Source organism: Cyphellophora attinorum (assembly GCF_001299255.1).
Source record: "Cyphellophora attinorum strain CBS 131958 chromosome Unknown Contig7, whole genome shotgun sequence".
NCBI classification, from domain to species: domain Eukaryota; kingdom Fungi; phylum Ascomycota; class Eurotiomycetes; order Chaetothyriales; family Cyphellophoraceae; genus Cyphellophora; species Cyphellophora attinorum.
The window spans coordinates 390,039-408,906 of NW_017253235.1; the positions used below are offsets into that span (position 1 = coordinate 390,039).

Below are 18,868 nucleotides of genomic sequence, written 5' to 3' on the forward strand. Positions count from 1 at the left end.
CATGTATTGTTCGACGTTGTGCTAAGGCTTCAAGTCTCAGATCGGCCCGCAATTCACGAGACAGACAAAGGGCAACGTCACCGGATATTCCCCAGAGCACGACAGCAGATGTTCGACGGCACACGGCAAGGCATCATAATGAAGCGGTAGCAGCAACTGTACACACAACGAAGCACTCCTCCCCGAGCAGGAGGAATCGACTAGCCTGGATGGCTCGAAAAGCACGGCAGAGGCAGAATGCCACAAAGGGAGCCGAAGGCGATGCCACCGAAGCTCCTGCTGCCACTGGCATACCACTCAACAGCTTCGCTAAGCACAGATATCCAAGTACAGCTTTTCAGTACATCACCAACATTAGCGTTCAAAGGGCTCTGCAGCTTGTCATAGTGACCGCCATCTATTCTACGGTCTCCCAGTCCAACTTAGCTCCGGTATACGGCTCAATACCTTCGAGTTTATATCATCGATATGGCTGCATAGCGTCCATCTTCCTCGCCTTCGGTATTCGTCGTCGACTGCCTACCTGGGTTAACAAATGTGTGCCAACCTGGGCTTTCTGGATTCCTACCGTCCAGTTCGCGATCACTAGCTACAGTGACGCCCTGGGTCCAGTCTTTGGACCTGTATTGACCGAGCTGATCACCTACTACCCTCTACTAGTACTGGCCTTCTACGTTAGTATTGATTTGTTCTACTCTACACAGGATCCGGATACAGTGTCAGGTCTCTCTGAGGCGACACCAGCCTGTGTGCTCTTTGCTATCTTCTCATTCATCCAGCGCAGCTCTCGAGATTGGCTCGCGCACTGGGTTGGCACCTATGCCGTCTTCTCGCGCATCGGCCTGCAGCTGGCAGCTGGACTACTGTATTGCATGATTCTACCACGAAGCTTGTTCTGGCCTGCTTTTCCTTCGGTCATCTATACATTCCTGGGCAATTCCCACACGCCGTTGATCTCGACCACGGAATTGCTCAACAATACTCTCGCACTGCATGACTATACACTACTCGAGCGAGCTGAGTCCGTGTCTGGTTATATCTCCGTACTAGACTCGAATAAGGACGGCTTCCGTGTCATGCGCTGCGATCACTCTCTGCTAGGTGGAGAATGGCTCAACCCACCAGCCCCTTCATCTAATGATCCACCTCGGCTGGTTGGTGAACCCATCTACGCCGTCTTCACCATGCTGGAGGCTGTCCGACTCGTGGAGCCAGCTCCTGTCCTCGCAGCGCCGCGAAACGAAAGCCGAGCTCTCAACATCGGACTAGGCGTCGGTACCGCACCGTCTGCTCTGATGGCGCACGGCATTCGCACTACAGTCCTCGAGCTCGACCCTGCAGTCCACCATTTCGCAGTTAAGTACTTTAGCATGCCCACAAACCACTACTTCGCGCACGGCGATGCTGTCGGCTGGGTCGAGTCGCGTAAGAACCATCGTGCCGGCGAGTTCGACTACATCATTCACGACGTCTTCACGGGCGGCGCTGAACCTGTACCTCTGTTCACCCAGGAGTTTCTCAGCGGACTACACATGCTGTTGCGGTCCGATGGCGTCATCGCAATCAACTATGCCGGTGACCTGAAGACGCCGAGCGCTTCGCTCATCTACCGAACAATCACATCTGTCTTCGGAGACGGGTGCCGCGTGTTCCGCGAGGAGCCCGCTCCGAACAAGGAAGTCAACAACGAAGGAGACTTCACAAACATGGTTTTCTTCTGCCGCAAGCATCCAGACGGTCTAGCCGTGAAGTTTCGCAAGCCCGTCACTGCCGATTTCCTCGGCTCGAGCTTGAGGAAGTCATATATGATGCCACAGCATGAGATCCTTCCGGAAGCCTTCGATCGCGCTGGAGGGATTCTGACGCGGAAGAACACGAAGATTCTAGAGAAGTATCACAGAAAGAGCGCGGTCGGGCATTGGCATGTCATGAGGACTGTGCTGCCAAGCGCGGTTTGGGAGAATTGGTAGAAAGTCGTCGATGTGACTCATGTCAAAGCCCGCCCCAGTAGCATCTTTGCATTATAGCAACACTAGAGCAGAAATCCGCAACACCTCCTGCAAAGGCCTCCCAATTTGCAGGCCTCCCAATCCGTGAGGAACGGCCTTCACTCCTACTCATCTCCCCCTCGATTGGCTACATGTGATTGTGATTGGGATCTGTCATCGACGGCCGAAGGCGAGCATTGGAACGATAGAACGAAGAACGGAGGACAACATCTTGACGGTGTCTATGCTATCCTGCCCGGCGGTCAACAGGACGACGGCTCTCGCTCAGTTGCCGACCTTTGCGCTTCCAGAGAAATGTACTTGGTAGATTCGATGTATGCAAGCTCGACTCCGCCGAACGGCTTGGAGAATTGAACTACTTAGTAGACGCCGAAGCTCACGACAGGGAACCGATTCTGGAACACCTGTGTGTGCACGAGATTTCCATGTATTCTTAGTGCCGAGTACGAGGTAGCTCGGCCGAGGATTTCGAGAGCGATACGAGTGCGAGAATACCACCCAAGTTTGCCCGCTGAGTCACTGACTGAATGTTGTGTCAATGGCCACCAGAAATAGATCGATCAAGGGATATAAGAGGCCCATGAGCATAATGCTGGAGGATTGCCGGGTCCCAAGTCTGTTGTGTCGTCGCACTATTCTGCCTGCTCTACGATAAAGCCTTACGAGACCTTCATCTACGATTAGCACTCGTTACAGAACGATCATAGCAAGACAAACCCATCCAAATTGCCAACTGAATCAACAACTCCAAACGGCCCGTTCTACGTACCAATCGACCTCAGCCACACTGCCCTCCTCCCCGCCGACATCCAAGACCAGATCGCCTCCCGCTTTCCACCCGATATCCTCAAAACCTACCTCACCAACATCTCCCACATCCAGACCCTCTTCCGCAACGAAATCACCCGTCGCCGCTTCAATACCTCAAACCCCAACACCCGACCTCTTCGACAACGTCCCCCTTAATAATCCACCACACCTTCCCCGCCGGCATCAACTCCAACGCCTTCATCAGCCCCTATAACAAACTCGCCCGCTGGTTCACCCAACTCGAAGCCTCTGGCGCCTTCCCCGCAACGACCCGCGACCCCAACTTTCCACAGTACGCCGTCTGCAAAACCCTCCAACCCGCCGATGGCTGGGGCTCGAAAGATGAGATCCTGGTGCCGGAGCTCACGGCGGGGTGTTTCTCGAGTTCGGAACTGCTGTAGTATTTGAGGGCGAGGGGGGTCAGGCATGTGGTGCTGTGTGGGTTGACGACTGTGGGGCCGGTGTTGGGGAGTGCGAGGCTGGCGGCGGATATGGATTTTCATGTTGTGGTGGTGAGGGAGGGGGTTATGGATGATGAGGAGGTGGTGGTTGGGGAGTTCCTGTTGGAGAGGGTGTTGGCGAGGTTTGCGGATGTGGTTGGGATGGCGGACCTGGAGGAGGTGTTCGTGAGGCAGGCCGCGAGTTGACGGTGATGACGGGGGAGAATATTGTGATTGGTGCCACGAAAGGAACCAATAGCATCTGTTGCGGCTGCGATCAAGTCGTTGTATGCATCCTCGGCCTGGGCCAGACCAGTGAAGTCGAAGCACCAGGGCGACAAGAGAGGAACAGAGCTGCAGCAAAATCAAATGATTGCTTGTGTCTGTCAAGAACAACCCAATATTTCGGGACGTCCACCTGGTGTTGCTTTCTGTAAAGTCGTAACAGATGAATTGTGGCTCAAATACGCATCCCATAACCAACGAATGCCATGATCACTGTTGTGCAAGACAAGAAGCGTTGAGCATACAGCACTGATGTCGGGGCCCATGAACTGGTTGCAGACCAAGAATATTCCGTCGAATGCCTCGATCGTCCGCTGTGGTCTCTGTCGACCTGATGGCTATTGGACCCGGTCTGTTCCCACGGATATGCGCTTTCTCCTGGGAAATCTGTTCCAAGTCCAGGTCTCGGGACGCAGGCCTCGCTGATGACACTCTTTGAACCAGAGCATCCAGTATTCTCTGCAGGACAGCCAACGGAGCCCAGAGTGTCGCACTCGCCGACGCTTTCCCCTACCAATAGTACCACGAATATACAAGAGGTAATGGTAGCTCTTTATCCTCCAATAGAAATTGTGGGTGCCAAAAACTCCTCTGGCGGTGAGCTGAGCCAAAGCCTCGCGCATACCTTGCCTCAAGATAGATGCGGGATCTATAAGATCCATACTGAGCTCGAAAGACGTGCATCCAACCTGAAACGAATGCCCGCAAAGACAGACTATCTCAGCTTCAGGCGCTATTCCGCCGAGTCTAACTGCTATCTCATGGCGCATATTCTTCATTCTCTTCAGAAACGTCTTGGTGTCATCGAGGAGCAGGCGTTTCTCTAAGCTCGACACCTTCCGGGTTCTGATGCTATGAGCCCTCTGGGACCTCGCCTCAGCGCGTCGTTCGACACATGCCTTCCTTCTGCGAATCCTTAGCAGTTTCTGATGGATAGCCGTGGCTTCATCGTGGAAGGTTGTGCCAAGCAAGCATCGAATATGCTGCTCGAAGTCCTGAAACGTCGAGCTCCACCAACTATGACATGACTCATAGTTGATGGCTCGAGCGGCAAGTCCTTCCATAGCCACGTAGATCCGATGGCCCGTGATGTAGCTATGGCTGAGAAAATATTTGCTGAGCATCCAAGGCAATAGGCGTGTAAGAAGACGCTTTCTGGGTTTCCTCGACATACGCCCCACGTTGCACAGCGTTCCAGTACCTCTGACGCGAAGGAAGATGTCATAGTACCGCCGCGACGCGAGAGCAAGCATGGTACCATCGTTGACATTCAGGTGTGGTACGATCATGTCGACTACCTCGGTCGGCAGTTGGTCGAGGCTTGCTTGGAGTTTCCGAGGGGCTTCCGACCTTGATCTCTTCTGTGCGAGCCAATCAGCTTGTTGCATGATTGCAAAGAGTAGTGGGCTCACCTTTCTGGCCATAGCGACCACGCGCGATTGCGAGACGGATATAGAAGACCGCGACAGCAGCAGAGCCGCCAACGTATCCGTTGAAATGACAACAGACGAGACGATCTTAGCGGTCAGCTGCGGGAACTTTGAAGTGCCGGAAAGATGCAGAGAGTCAGGCAATCTGTAGCGATGATCTTGGCGGGCTGTGACTCGAAAGTATATCAACCAGTGAAGCCTCAAATGAAGTGGGTTTGCCCTGATGCAACCAAAAGTAGACGAGGCAAGTGAATACTCAAGGCGTGAAAGAAGGCGTCACGACCACGGCTGAGTGCGTGCTTGATACATCACTGAGTATCCTGGCATGTTTTCTTGTAGGCTTGCGTCCAGAGTCGGTGTCCTTCAGCTGCTATGATCAAATTTCTCAATGATTGACCCGCGTATGGGTGTCAGACCAGCGTCCTGGGTTCCAGCGAAGAAGCTCGGAAACACAATGTAGTGCGTGGTACATGTGCACACTATAGACTTGAGTGGTACGTAGCGAGGAGGCCATGTTAGAAGCTATTTGGCGCCCATGCTCCAGAGGACGTGATGTTGACAATAGTACCTGACTTGTGGCTTCTCATACAAGGTAGCACAGCCCAACACAGCACCGAAGGAGTTGGTTTTGAAGACAGCACGAGCGGAGTCGAGGAATTTGAACCCGAGAGGGCCTGCAATAGCGAAGCCGGCAGTGTTGACAAGGACATCGATGGGTCCGTGCCCAGTGATGGCGGCGGCGATGGCGCTCTCGGCATCGGGACCTGCGACGTTGAGGGTGATCCACTCACGGACGTGAGACTCAAATGCGTACACCGTTGACGGGTCGACGGAAGGGCTACGGAAGAAGGCTATGACTTGGTGGACTGCGGCAAGAGCCGCGTGCGCAATGCTCAGGCTCAGACCCAGGTCGTGGGAGCAGCCGATGATGAGGAACAGCGTGTCGATAAATTACAGTGATTAGCCGAGCGGGCTTGATGTGGCAATGTGGGAACATACCTTGCGAAGTCTCGAGTATAGCCATCGTGATAGTATTCATGACTATCGAAGATGTCTGCTCTAGAAGAGCTTTCTGCGAGCGTGTATCCCAATGTGCTGTGATCTCGAGGTCCATTTTCCCCAGGGAATATGCGACGATCAGAGAAATGCAGGGGAAGGCAAGTAGGACGATGATGTCGATGAGAGATGCTAGACAACAACAACATCTATCACTGTGTGATCTAGGCCGGCGCCGAAGATCTGTCACTTCTGTACTGGCTGAGTGGTAGATACGGGGTGAGCCTCGATTGTGGATCACCAGTATGGAAGTGTTTCTCATGATTCCTAGCCCGGAAGGGCTCCAAATAGTCGTTCTTTGTGTACTGGCTCAGTGGGTGTTCACAAGGGTGCCAGTGGTCATCATGCCCCTGGGTTTCCTGGCCAGGGAGGGCTCTGAAGGTCTGAGACTTCTGTGCTTGCCATGTGGGATTCTGGGATGAGCCTCACTTGTGAATCACAGGGGGAGAGTGCCCAGTATGGATCTTCCTACCCAGGGAGGACTCTGAACCTACCAATTTGACAATTCTAGTATTCACCCACCCATCCTCCTCGGCTAGCCTTCTTCTCTGCACCTTCCCGGAGTTATATCCATATTCCCTAGCGTTTATTAGCGTGTTGCAGCTTCCCAATGACGTTCATGCCCCGCCAAACTTTTGTTTCGTTATTTCATCCCACTACCTACCTACACTTGAATCGTTCACAACTTTTGCCGCTCTTGAGATATCCTGAAAAGCCAGCCAGGGAGGACTCTAGAGGGATAATAGGTAAGTTTGAACCAGATTTGCAGCATCCCGCAAGTGGGATAAGAGCATAGTGTGCTGACGTTTGGTACCGCAGTTTCGTAAACCTTCCAGAGCCCGCCTCAACGTCCGGGCAAGATGTCTAACCTTCCAATTGCTGTCCACTTTGGTAAGTGCCTCAAAAGATACGTCTGCGGCTCATAATCTAACATCTCAGGTGGTGGTAACATCGGTCGAGGCTTCATTGCCGAGCTGCTCCACGAGTCAGGCTTCGAGGTGATCTTCTGCGATGTTGTTGACGCCCTAGTCAACAAGATCAACGAGACCCCAGAGTACAAGATCACAGAAGTCGGTGCTGAGGGCACTAAAACCAAGATCATCAAGAACTATCGTGCCATCAACACCAAGTATAACTTGGATGATGCCATCGATGCCATCTCGAAAGCCACCATTGTCACTTGTGCTGTTGGCCCGAGAGTCCTTCAGTTCATTGCCAAGCCAATCTCTGAGGGCATCATCAAGCGCGAGTCCAAGACTCCTCTCGCAGTCATTGCCTGCGAGAACATGATTAATGCCACTGATGCTCTCCGTGAGCACATCCTCGAGAAGACCGCTGAGGAGCACAAGGACAAGATCACCTCCAAGGCTGAGTACGGCAACTCAGCTATTGATCGCATCGTCCCAACCCAGCCTACCGATGCTGGTCTCGATGTCCTCATTGAGAAGTTCTATGAGTGGTGCGTCGAGGACACCGGCTTCAAGAATGGTCCCCCTAAGGTCAATGGCATCCACTGGGTTCATGACCTCGAGCCCTACATTGAGCGCAAGCTCTTCACCGTCAACACTTCCCACGCCACCGCCGCATACTTCGCTTACAACAAGGGCATCAAGACCATCGATCAAGCCATGGCCGACAAGGAAATCAAGGCTGAGGTCACTGAGGCTTTGAAGGAGACCGCCCACCTAGTCGTCAAGAAGCACGGCATCTCTGCTGAGGAGCAACAGAAGTACGTCGACACCATCGTCGACCGCATCTCCAACCCTTCTCTCGAGGATGTTCCAGCTCGTGTCGGTCGTGCTCCCCTACGCAAGCTCGGCCGCAAGGAGCGCTTCATCGGGCCTGCTGCTCAGCTCGAGGAGCAAGGATACGATGTCACTGCTCTTATGCGTGGTGTAGAGATGGCCCTCCGCTTCCAGAACGTCGAAGGTGACGACGAGTCCGTTGAGCTTGCCAAGATCCTGAAGGAGAAGTCGGCCGAAGAGGTGAGTCCAGATTCTGAAATTTTGAATTTTGAAATTTCCCTCCCAGAGGCCGCCCTGGCTGACTTTTTGCAGGCTACTACCGAACTGACAGGCCTGGATTCGAAGCACCCTCTCTTCCCCAAAGTTCTCGAGCGCGTCAAGAAGGTGCAGTCCGAGGCTTGAGTTGACTCTCACTTGCATCTCACAACCGCTTCAGCAGCTTTGAAGTGGCAACATCCCAGGGAGGACTCTGAACAAATGCGCCAAAATGCACACGAATGCAGGCGTGAAACCATGGTCGGATGACAGGCAAAAGATGCTACCATTCGCGGTGTGGAATACATTTCATGAAGGCCTCCCTGACGAAAAACGAACTATCGATGGAGTCGACCTGCAGCAGACGATCCGACGAAGAGGTCAGCATGCATGGACAGAAGGTCGGCGACTACGGCGACACACGAAGACATATGAGTCATGATAAACTTCGATTCCAGAGATACTGCTCGCTCGGTAGACTAATTCCAAGAAGTTTTTCATCTGATTGCTTTGCTTTCGTGCTTGTTGTCCTACAGTGCCCGCCCGAGAAGTGATTCTCGATAGCGAGTTACTGGACGTCCGGGAGGATCATTGAGGGCGGCAGGGCGGGCTCTGACAGTACCTGAATGTATCGCTCGCAATAAGCACCTTTGAACTCCCGTACCCGTTTCCTCTATGACCATCCGTACCTATGAACACTTGAGGTCCTCCCTACGGATATTGGGTTTGGTATGATATGCTGGCATCGAGTACCATGAAACTTTCGCGCGACGATTGTGCTCACTCGCCTCAGTATCCTCAGCGGCCTCCCCGGCTGGCGGAATCAGGGATGCCGCATATGGCTCCACACTGCCGTAGTCGTCCGCCTAAGCACGCTGCTGGTGAGGCATCTGAGGCATACCAGCGTACTGGCCACCTTGGTTTTGTTGCTGTTGGAGTTGCTGGTAGTACATAGCCTGTTGCTGTTGCTCGTGGGTCATGTAGCCAGTCTGTTGGGCGGGTTGACGAGGCATAGCCGGGGGTTGAGGCATGCTCTGGACGTCGTCAGGGGAGGGGATGTCGTCTGCACCGTCGGCACCGTTCTCGCCGGATGGCTCGGGAGCATTCAGGCAGGCTTGGATGAGGTTCTTGCCTTCGGCCTTTGTGACGAGGGGCTGGAGTTTGGGGGTGGTGAAAGTGTAGACGAGACCGGTCTCGGAAACGACGAGGAGGAGGACTTGGGTGCCAGTGAGGACGGATAGTTCGTAGGCCTAGTATAGATCAGTAAGGTGCCGAAGTGTGAAGTGATGATGGGACTAACCTTCTTCATAATGCCAGCCTTTCGCTTTGAGAAGGTGATGTGACGACGGGACTTGTCCTGAGGGCGACGGTTAGTACTGCGAGTCACGTGTTGGATCAGTAGACTTACCTGAATGAACTTGATCTCAATCTTTCTCCGCTCACGGCCACCCTTCTCATCATCATCATCGTCATCATCTCCAGCCATAGAAGCCCTATTGCGCTTATTGCCACGGCCAGTGTCGTTGCCAGCGAGGTCGTCGCCTGGCGAGGGCTGATCGAGAGCATTGGGGTCTTGGATATCGGCCATATTGGTCGCGATTGATCTGGTCTTTCAAGGTAGGTTAGTCTGGATTCTCGATTGAGAATTGTAATTACTGAATCTGGCGATGGAGACACTAACTTGATTTGGGTACGACTTTATGGAATGGATTGCGAGTGCACCTGTCTTTTCGAGAATGTTAGCGACACTTCTTTTACGCGTCGAAATGGAAGCAGTAATATAGAGGCAGGGTCGAAATACAAGTGAAGCGGATTCAACGCGACGGACCCGACCTGAAGGTAATCACGCGTCACGCTGAAAGTGACTTCGAAAGCTGATGAGGTGGCCTCTGCGGTTGTAGTGATGGTGCAATGGCCGATGAGTGATGTTGCAGCACTCGGGTTGATGAAACCAGCCACGACGAACGCTGGCAACGACGATGTGAATTCAGTTGCGCCTGCCGACCTGTTTTGGGAGGGGCAGCTTCAGTCTTGGCGCTCCGGGTGGCCTGGCTTGCCCCCAAAACTTTGCGGGCGACTCAATGATCGCGACACTGGTTGACACAAAAGACATCAAGTCGCGTCGACTGCATCTCCAATCGTCGTGATGCTCGTGCCAGTCTTTGGATGGTGCTGATGGTATTCGTTCCTGCCAAATTTGGCGGGTCCACGCCCGGTATTCACATCGAGCATAGCGCGTCGCCGCAAAAAGAATAGATCCTCGATGACAGGCAAAGAACAAGATATGAGATCTTCCACGTACCAATGGTGCTTCTCGGTGTGCTGATGTTGCCTAAAAGGAGAGCGTCGACGTCAAAGTACCCTTTGAGCAAGTTTGTCGAGCAAGACGTGGTTCTGTTGGTATGTTCACTGTATAGATGAGGACTTGTGTTCCCAATGCAGCAGCGTGACGAGAAGGGGAAGACAGACAAGAAGGGGAAGGTGCGACCGACCTTCATTATTAACATGATCAGCTGGACGGAGCTTCGTGGTTGAGCACTGTGGAATTGCTCTGCTCTGTCACTGGCTGGAGATCATCCACACAGCTGACACAATTGGCTGCTATCTCTGGGACAGCCAGGGTTCAATGGGGAGCCAGAGACAGCCACTTTGCCGCATCTCCAGCAGGATTTTCACGACCAAATCCCTTTTCAAAGCCGAGTATTCACTACTCTCATAACGAGCTAGTCGACTCTGTCGATACACTCGAATGAGCAACCAGGTTACCGCTTTCATTCTTCATGGCCTTCCGTGCGAATATACTGCAAAAGAACGAGCCAGACACGCACCTGAGTTCTCACACTCCAGCCTCCGAGTCGCCACGATCGGCACCATGAGGACGCTAAAATGCAGCTCGATCGTTAGCTTGATTTATTCCACCTCCCGGCTGATTCATCGCCGTCAGACTGCCTGCGCGTCTCTGTCTCCCACGGTTCTGAGGGCTATTTTTTCCTGCTCACGCTGCAGACCGCTCACAACACACCGATAATTCTATGCAGCCTGACGAAATTATATCATCGCAGTCAGCAAAGACCTCGAGATCCTGCCCTGGCCCTCCTATCTTCACCATTTGGTAAGCACCACTGGCAAGGCAATGAGCAGGTCCATTTTCGTGGCGCTCTACGTAAGCAGATCCGGTGTTCGCGCGACGAACGAAATGCTGCACAGGAACAGGTAAGCAGGTTACTGTGTTTGATGAGGGGCCAAGGAACAAGTTCGGATGTCTTGCTGTTCAATTTCGTGCCTGTGCAACCCTGGCGCCTGAGTTCGAGTTTTGTGTCAGCCGGTTGTAGCGACATCATTATTCAATGCAGAGTGACACACCACCATATGTACTGTTTTCAGCTCGAGCGCATGTCAAAAGAGCATTTCAGCGCATGCACCTTCGTTAGAAAACGTGGTGTGCGGATCTTCTTCGGTCGCTCGATTTGGTTTCCTGCTTGCCAAGACCTGCCATGGTCGAAGTACATGGCATAGTGGCGCATGATCGCTTTCAACGAAGTACTTTCGTTGGAACGGCAGGCCATGGTCACACCTTATGGTGAGCTTTCAACATGGCCCAACCGTCTTCCGCAAGCACGACTTTCGAAGACGAACAATCAACGCCTAACCAGCTCCCTTTTCCAACTCCAACGTATCGCTCCTGTGCTGAACAACCTTCATGTCCTGGCTTTACAAGCCTCCAGGCAACACACTCGAGCAACCAGCGGTTAGTGAACGAGTCCTGGTCATTTCATTCTCGCAAGTCTCAATCACGACCACTTCGCCCACCGCAAGCATGACCTCTACCCAACGACCAGAACTTGCCGACAATCGAAGCCATACACGCAAAGACAACTCCCAAGTGGCAAGATAGATATCCATGGCCATATTCACCGTGAGCACTAAACTCAACCACTTCCACCTCGTCACACCGATACCGTCTGAGTTCCTTCCGAGCCCCAATTTCTCAGGGCGGGACCTCCTCCCCCTTCCAGTCCCAACACCTCCCCCTCCCCTCTTCCACCCCCAGCCCGTTCACCACCTCAACCAGCCGCTCGGCACTATACTCCGCACTAAACAACTTCCCCTCCTGCACTCCTCCCCAAAACTCCCTGCTCAATTCCGTCTTGACCGTCCCCGGATGCAACCCCACACACATCGCCTTCCCCTCCGCCCGCATCTTCAGATAAATATCCACACTCTTCACCAGTTGATTCACCCCAGCCTTACTCGCGCGGTACGAATACCACCCGCCCAGGGAATTGTCAGAGATGCTGCCGACGCGCGCCGACATGAAAGCCAGCACGGCCTTGTCGGCGGGTAAGCCGTCTATGGGGTCTAGTTGGGCGGATTTCTTCGGGAGGAAAGGGGTGAAGTGCTTCGCGAGCATCATGTCCGCTAACAGATTCAACTTGAGCGTGTCCAGCGCAGAGTCATACTCGATCTTCTCCGGCGCCTTCTCCGGCACCAGCATGCCGGGGAGGCAGAATGCCATGCGCAAGTGTGCGGATTTGGACTTGGAGCGATCGTTGTACCGGTCCTTGCAGTAGGATGCTAGGTCGCTGATCGACTTCTCGTCGAGCAAGTCGCAGCGTTGGACGTCCAGACGGGAGTGGTTGTCGGATGAGGAGGGTATGTCGGCGAGCAAAGACTCGCGGACGGCGTCGAGGTTGCTGGAGCGCGCTGTGGCGACGATTGGGAGGGTGGGTGGTGTGGTCTGGAGGAGGTGGCGTGTGAGGGCGGCGCCGATGCCGCGTGAGGACGGGGTGACAAGGGCCCATGCCATGGTGTGGATGGCTGTAGCAGAAGTGGCTAAGCTGTCTGTACTGAATTGCGCCTACGTGAAGGTTTTATAGCTGTGGCCAGCCCCACCCCGGTAAATATTTGTGAAGAAGTGCTTTGAGTACGGTATGCCCAGATTGTCAAAACTAAGTCTTCAAGGCTTGCCCAGGTCGAGCAGCCAAACGGATGAGTCTGCTCCTTGCGTGTGTCCGATAACTTCTGTGGCTGGAAGTCCGATGATACGAGCAGCGCAGTGTGCAGCCAGCGAATGCCAGTCACAACAAGTAGCCTCGAGTAAGCAAGACACAAGTAGTGAGTGTTCCAAGTCAGCGTGAGAGCTACATAGACAGACACCCTCTATAACATGACCTCACAGCAGAGCAACCAGCCACCTCTAGGGCGCTTGTATGTCGAGTAGAGCGACCAAAGGATGCTGCGAGAGTTATTAATTCATTAACAGACGCGTCCCAGCTTGAAGTTCGACGTTCGAGGTCCGATGCATAAGGTAAACATTGACATCATGATGCGCCGTGAACTCAAAAAGCTGCCAACAGGCCGGTTGTTCAGTAGGGGCCGATCAAGGTACTGAGAAACCGCATATACAGTACAGTGTACATACTGGCAGGCATAAGTGAAAGACTTTCCAAGGTTGCGTGTGGGTGCAGGACGTCGCTACAAGGCACACGGTGTACGCGGTTCATCTTTTAATGGAATATATTCATTCCTTCTAACAGATCCGCTAATCCTCCAGCATGCCTCCATCAGCCGTTCTCTCCCACATCCCCGTTCTTCCCTTTCGCATCGTACCTACTCCGATCATGCTGGCTCTCTGCAAAGCGCACGCTGGAGCTGCGATTACGCCGAGGCTGCTCGGCGCTGATCCTCCTGATTCCGGTAGGACTCCTTTCTGGCGTCGCTGGAGTCTTGTCACCTCCTGCTGATCCACCACTTGCTCTTCTCCAGGCGGGCTCTGCGCTGTCGGAAGTGCTCGAAATCGCTAACGAGCTGGCTGAGTCGCCACGCTTCCGCCGACGTTGGAGAGCTTTGTGTGACAAGAATGGCGATGCCCCAGGTAGACTGGCGAGAAAGTCTGAATTATCCTGATCGTCGTCGAGCTCGGCCCAGATGTCTCTTGCGGATGCCTCGATGTCTGGCGGAGGCTGCACAGTAAGCGTAGGAGTGCGGCTCCGTCGGCGGTTCGCGGAGAGTAGTGGTGTTTGCTCATTCAGACTTGTTTGCGACGCATTCGTAGATCCTCGAGATCGGGGGCGTGAGAGCAGTGATTCTCGCGATTCGTCTTCGGAGGTGGGCATGATGCCCATTCCCGGCGCGAGAGGCGTGGTCGGGACAGCAGAAGATGGCTCTTCTTCAGGCGTCGTATCGTCCAGACGCCATGACAATGCGAACACGCCGGCTAGTAGGACGACAGTACCGAGCGCAACAAGCCCGCCGTGCAGAGCACTCAGCCGTGAAGCCTGACGGAAATATATCAGACCGTCTAGGATTGCGATAATATTGTATATGCAGAAAACAAACGGGTATAATACGCTGGTACTGCAGAGTCGTAGGCCAAGGTGTAGGTAGTATAGTTGTGTTAGGGCGAAGAAGAGCAATGCGACCAATATCAGCCATGACTGAAACTGGTTGAACTGGTTGTTTCGGTCGACAATCGTCCGCACTAGGAGCTCGACGGCTGACTTCGCGACAAGGAGAGAGTGGGCGGACAGAATGCCAGATACCAAGCCGTAAGAAAGGCCTCTGAGCAGACGAAGCCGACCGACTCTAAGTTGTAGCTGCTTCGGCAGCGATTGTGTGAATGATCTCTTGATGTTTCCCGGGCTCAAGGAAGATATCGACGATGATCGGGGACGTTCGGATTTGAGGTAGTGGTGTTCGATGTGCCTGTGCGACGACCAGACTTTGAGGATGTGGGAGAAAACTATGGTTCCCAGCGCCACCACCAGAGTTCCGACCATCCAGATGATGAAACCCTTGCCGCGGAGCAGGTCTAGCAGCTGATCCAGACTATGCGCCGGCTCGCCAATCGCTCCGAAGGATGCAATCAATGCAGCGCCGCCACATGTGAGAACTGTGCCGATGATGGAGAACCGTGTGAACGGCTCGCCCAGCAGCAGAGTCGCAAATGCGGTGTTAAAGACCAGGCCTGATGCCTGCAACGTCGACAGCACTGGGAGCGGCAGCGTGGTGATCTGTATCGTGCTACCGACAACGTTGGAGACGACGAACATGAGCATGCCTATCTGCCATTTACGTCTCTTGTAGGCTGGCCGACGCTCTTCCTCATTGTCTTTGGCATCTTCGACCAGATGCGACTTGCGCTGCAGGGTAAGACCCAAGCTCTGGATGGAGGTGGAGAGGAGGCCGACGACGATGCCAACCTAGATCAGTCAGTGAATGCGGATTAATAGCTGTGTGAATCGACTGACAGCGATGCCGGCCTCAGGCGACAGGTCACCGAGCTGGCCCATAGATGCGGTATACCGGAAGTGTGGAAGGAGGTGATGCCCTCGTCGGACGCATCTTTGGTACCGGTGATCACAATCCTGCGAGAGACAAGACGATCATGCTATACGGTGGGCCCTGTAGTGTTCTATGTATGGTCTGCGTGACGGGAGGGAAGGTATGTCAATTCAAGTCAAGTCACGATCCAAGGACGAAGGTACTCCAGCACTCGCGGGTCAAGGTGAGGCGGTGACTTCATTCAGCCAACGACCAAGCCACCATCGAGCGATTTCTTGGCATGGTACGACTCCCTAGGTAGCGGGCGGTTGAGCCTCATCAGCCGACCTTGACGTTGGGTCTTGCCATCCTTGGTACCACTGAAGTCACAAAATGTCGTTCTCGATGAAGGTGCCGACTTGCTTTGAGCTGAAATGCAATCGTCATCGTGCAATGGCACATTCATCATTCCTTTGTTTGCCTACTGCTTTCTGTACGGAAGTGTTCCTCGCCTAAACGCGGCCATCGGAGTACCTGATACCCGAACTCTCAGCACTTCACCTAAATCCTTGAAGTGCTCCTCAGTTGCATCCCATCATTTGCCGATTTGCCATATGTGCGACGTGCAGCCGAACAGAGCACTACGCGGTTCCAGTCCATTCACATTTATGCCCCTCTGTCCCGGCGTTTACGTGAACCAATTCGACACTTCGCTTCGCTTGCATGCCGTCCGCTGACCAAACAAACCTCCCGCTCGTCCTCTAGGCAGTGAAGATCGTCCAAGACCGACACTATTCTGCCTGTGAAATTCCCGCCTATCCAGAAGTCGAGAAATGCATGTCGCTGCATGCCCACGCCAGTCTTTCTCCAGTCACGAATACACATAGGACGATATCGACGTACCTGAACAGCCTGCATACTCACGATGCCTGAAGCAGTCGCGGCGGAAGCCAAATCACGCGTCTCGAGCGTGTCCAGCACGACGACCACCACGACCACTATCACGACCACGACCAAGACCACGACCACAGCGACCAAATCACATACCCATCATGCCAAACGCCGACCTGCCATGATCCCCGCCGATGCCGAGCTCTCGTCAGAGGACAAGAAAGCGATCAAGCTGCGTACAGGACGATGGCCCGTGTTCGTGCACCCAGCTGCGGCGACCGCAGGCCAAGACACCACCAAGGAATTCGGTAGCGTCGTCCGCGTCGTCGAAGACGATGCCCTAAAAAAGCGGAAGCCCAGTACCACCGCCGAACAGTATTACCTGAACTTGAAGGAGGCGAGGGAGATCAAGGCTAGGGAGAAGGGGTCGCATGCTGCCGTCTAAGGCGGCGAAACCGCCGATAAAGTCGGACACGGTACGCAACGAGGCGGTGCCGGAGCATTCGAAGAACAAATGTGTCCCACGATGAAAGAGCCAGGGCGGGCTCTATATTATGTTCTTCCAGAATGAGAAATGGCTGGGGTAACGAGCCCACTCGCGACGCGACACGAGACACACGTTAGTGCGGTGCGGCTGAGATTTGGCGGCAGAAAGTTGCTTATTCCTATTATGCTGACACCACGAATATGCGCCACTGCAAGTACTCTGCAGAGTGCTCAGTGCTCTGAGCGCAGAGGGCTGGATCTCCAGAGACTGGAGTCGAGCTATTTTGACGGCATCAAACGACATTCAAGCGAGGAGTACCGGGCTTCATGTTCTTTTGGAGGAATTCCTACTAACGGTAATGGCTTCGATTATAGCGCTGACAATGTGCATACGGACGAAGAATCCGGATCACGACTGTTCTGAACATAGCGATAGCTTTCATGCTGTTACTGCTCTCACAAAAAGCAAAACCAACCAACAATTTGGAAAGGTGTTGTTGTTTGAACGCTAAGGTCGCTATGCTGTTGCTAATGCCGATGTACATAGAATCGTTCAGCCAACTGATGTCCCCATACAATCCCTCAGGCCTTGATATTGACTTTCCAACCTTTGTGCGCGATCCGGGCCGCCGCCAGGATGACAGCTGACGCCGCCGCACATGCTCCAGAGAATTCAAAGGCTGCGTGAAAGCCGTAACGACTCACCAAGTGGCCCGCGATTGGCGTTCCTGCAAGCGCACCTAGCGATATCGTCGAGAAAGCCATGCCCATTCTGTTTCCGATGACAGATCGGTCTGGACATAGTTGCACTGGAATCGTTGGAAGTACTGACACCAAGGCGCCCGAGACAATGCCGTACAGAACACACAGCACCATCAGACTGGAGTACGCCCGAGCACCAATGAAGCCTAACGCCACCACACCCGTCATCAGAGTACAAGGCACCAAAACATTGAACATTCCCACTCGAACCGCGATCAAGTTCGGCAGGACTCGACCGAGAACTGAGCCCGCTGAAATCGCTGGCAACAGGTAGAATATGCCTGTATCAGAGCCCACCCTGTGCTCAATCGCATACAGACTGACGAAGAAGAAAGGCGTCCAGCATCCCAGGAAAGCCACGAAGCCACCGAGCACGTATAGCGAATAAGCACGGTCTCGCCAGCCTTTTGCATCGAACAGCTTCCTTTTCTTTGCTGGCACAATCCGCATCTGCATCAGGGTCGATGATGCGCTCAACGTCACCAGCGCGACCAGTGCAACGGCGCGAGTAGCCCACGGAAAACCAATCCTGGGTTGAAGTTGATGAAACATGATAGGGAAGATTACTCCACCTAAGTCGGTCAGTCAGTCAAGGACTATCAACATATTCAGAGTCCTCCTCACCGAGACCACTACCAGACGCAGCAATCCCATTCGCAAACGCGACTCGCGAAGAAAAGTACGTGCTCACAATGGCAACACTCGGGGTGAATAGACACCCAGAGCCCACCCCGACACAAAATCCCTGGGCCAGCAGAAGCTGCCAAAAGCTGTCGGCGAGACTTGCCATTGCCAGTCCTAGCGACACCAGTATCGTTCCGGCAAACAAGAGAAATCTGAGATGTCCTGCGTCAAAGAGAGGGCCGGTGAGGGCGCCGACTACACAAAGAAGACAAGATTGAATCGAGCCGATCCAGGCGATTGTTGAGGGAGACTCGTGAGGAAGAAGCGTTGTCTCGTAGAAGGACTGCCATGCTCCAAAAGCATTGACCAAGCCCCTACAGAAGGTCAGCTTGCTTCTCTGGGTCTTTCAATATGTAGGTACTGACCATGTGTTCAGCCAAATGAAGAATGCCCCGGCTACTTGCGCCCACGCAACCAAACCTCCGTCTGGCGGAGCAGATGGAGCGGATGGAGCAGATGGAGCAGACTTCTCCTCTTGCTTTGTGGTCTTTGATGAATGATACATCTTCATCATTTGGCACTCGACGAGAAGCTCTTCATCCCTCAGACTATTCAGGTGACAGGCAATATTGACTTGGTAGGGCCACAATGTTTCTGCGAAGAGTGCTACTTCCAGCTAATATACAATATTCGCCAATTGCAACGGCAGCCATACCACCGCCACGAAAGAAGAATTCGCCTGCATATGGTCTCAACTGCTCATGCATGTCAGAGCAAGATCAGAGTCTCGCATACCCAGTCGACGAAGATCA

At 53.6% G+C, this 18,868-nt stretch overlaps 8 protein-coding genes across 8 annotated transcripts; 3 read left to right on the forward strand and 5 right to left on the reverse strand.

Moving 5' to 3' along the window:
* Positions 1–209: 209 nt before the first annotated feature.
* AB675_9619 (uncharacterized protein) lies at positions 210–3,466 on the forward strand (the record flags this gene model as incomplete). The annotated part of the gene is made up of 3 exons (XM_018150169.1): positions 210–1,891; positions 2,824–3,172; positions 3,221–3,466. The coding sequence occupies 3 exons, from the start codon at positions 210–212 to the stop codon at positions 3,464–3,466; spliced, it is 2,277 nt and encodes a 758-aa protein (XP_018002416.1).
* Positions 3,467–5,496: 2,030 nt separating this feature from the next.
* AB675_9620 (uncharacterized protein) lies at positions 5,497–6,088 on the reverse strand (the record flags this gene model as incomplete). The annotated part of the gene is made up of 2 exons (XM_018150171.1): positions 5,497–5,840; positions 5,974–6,088. 2 exons carry the CDS (start codon positions 6,086–6,088, stop codon positions 5,497–5,499), a joined length of 459 nt encoding a protein of 152 aa, XP_018002510.1.
* Positions 6,089–6,890: 802 nt separating this feature from the next.
* AB675_9621 (Mannitol-1-phosphate 5-dehydrogenase) lies at positions 6,891–8,177 on the forward strand (the record flags this gene model as incomplete). Its single annotated transcript, XM_018150172.1, has 3 exons — positions 6,891–6,921; positions 6,970–8,015; positions 8,088–8,177. 3 exons carry the CDS (start codon positions 6,891–6,893, stop codon positions 8,175–8,177), a joined length of 1,167 nt encoding a protein of 388 aa, XP_018002567.1.
* Positions 8,178–8,896: 719 nt separating this feature from the next.
* AB675_9622 (Transcription factor of morphogenesis MCM1) lies at positions 8,897–9,618 on the reverse strand (the record flags this gene model as incomplete). Its single annotated transcript, XM_018150173.1, has 3 exons — positions 8,897–9,280; positions 9,331–9,387; positions 9,439–9,618. 3 exons carry the CDS (start codon positions 9,616–9,618, stop codon positions 8,897–8,899), a joined length of 621 nt encoding a protein of 206 aa, XP_018002404.1.
* A 2,400-nt stretch (positions 9,619–12,018) lies between these two features.
* AB675_9623 (uncharacterized protein) lies at positions 12,019–12,837 on the reverse strand (the record flags this gene model as incomplete). Its single annotated transcript, XM_018150174.1, has 1 exon — positions 12,019–12,837. The coding sequence occupies one exon, from the start codon at positions 12,835–12,837 to the stop codon at positions 12,019–12,021; it is 819 nt and encodes a 272-aa protein (XP_018002460.1).
* A 757-nt stretch (positions 12,838–13,594) lies between these two features.
* AB675_9624 (putative magnesium transporter NIPA8) lies at positions 13,595–15,322 on the reverse strand (the record flags this gene model as incomplete). The annotated part of the gene is made up of 2 exons (XM_018150175.1): positions 13,595–15,232; positions 15,281–15,322. 2 exons carry the CDS (start codon positions 15,320–15,322, stop codon positions 13,595–13,597), a joined length of 1,680 nt encoding a protein of 559 aa, XP_018002283.1.
* Positions 15,323–16,218: 896 nt separating this feature from the next.
* Positions 16,219–16,629, forward strand: AB675_9625 (uncharacterized protein; the record flags this gene model as incomplete). The annotated part of the gene is made up of 1 exon (XM_018150176.1): positions 16,219–16,629. One exon carries the CDS (start codon positions 16,219–16,221, stop codon positions 16,627–16,629), a length of 411 nt encoding a protein of 136 aa, XP_018002341.1.
* Positions 16,630–17,252: 623 nt separating this feature from the next.
* On the reverse strand, positions 17,253–18,621 carry AB675_9626 (Riboflavin transporter MCH5; the record flags this gene model as incomplete). Its single annotated transcript, XM_018150177.1, has 3 exons — positions 17,253–18,004; positions 18,057–18,430; positions 18,482–18,621. The coding sequence occupies 3 exons, from the start codon at positions 18,619–18,621 to the stop codon at positions 17,253–17,255; spliced, it is 1,266 nt and encodes a 421-aa protein (XP_018002235.1).
* Positions 18,622–18,868: the final 247 nt, after the last annotated feature.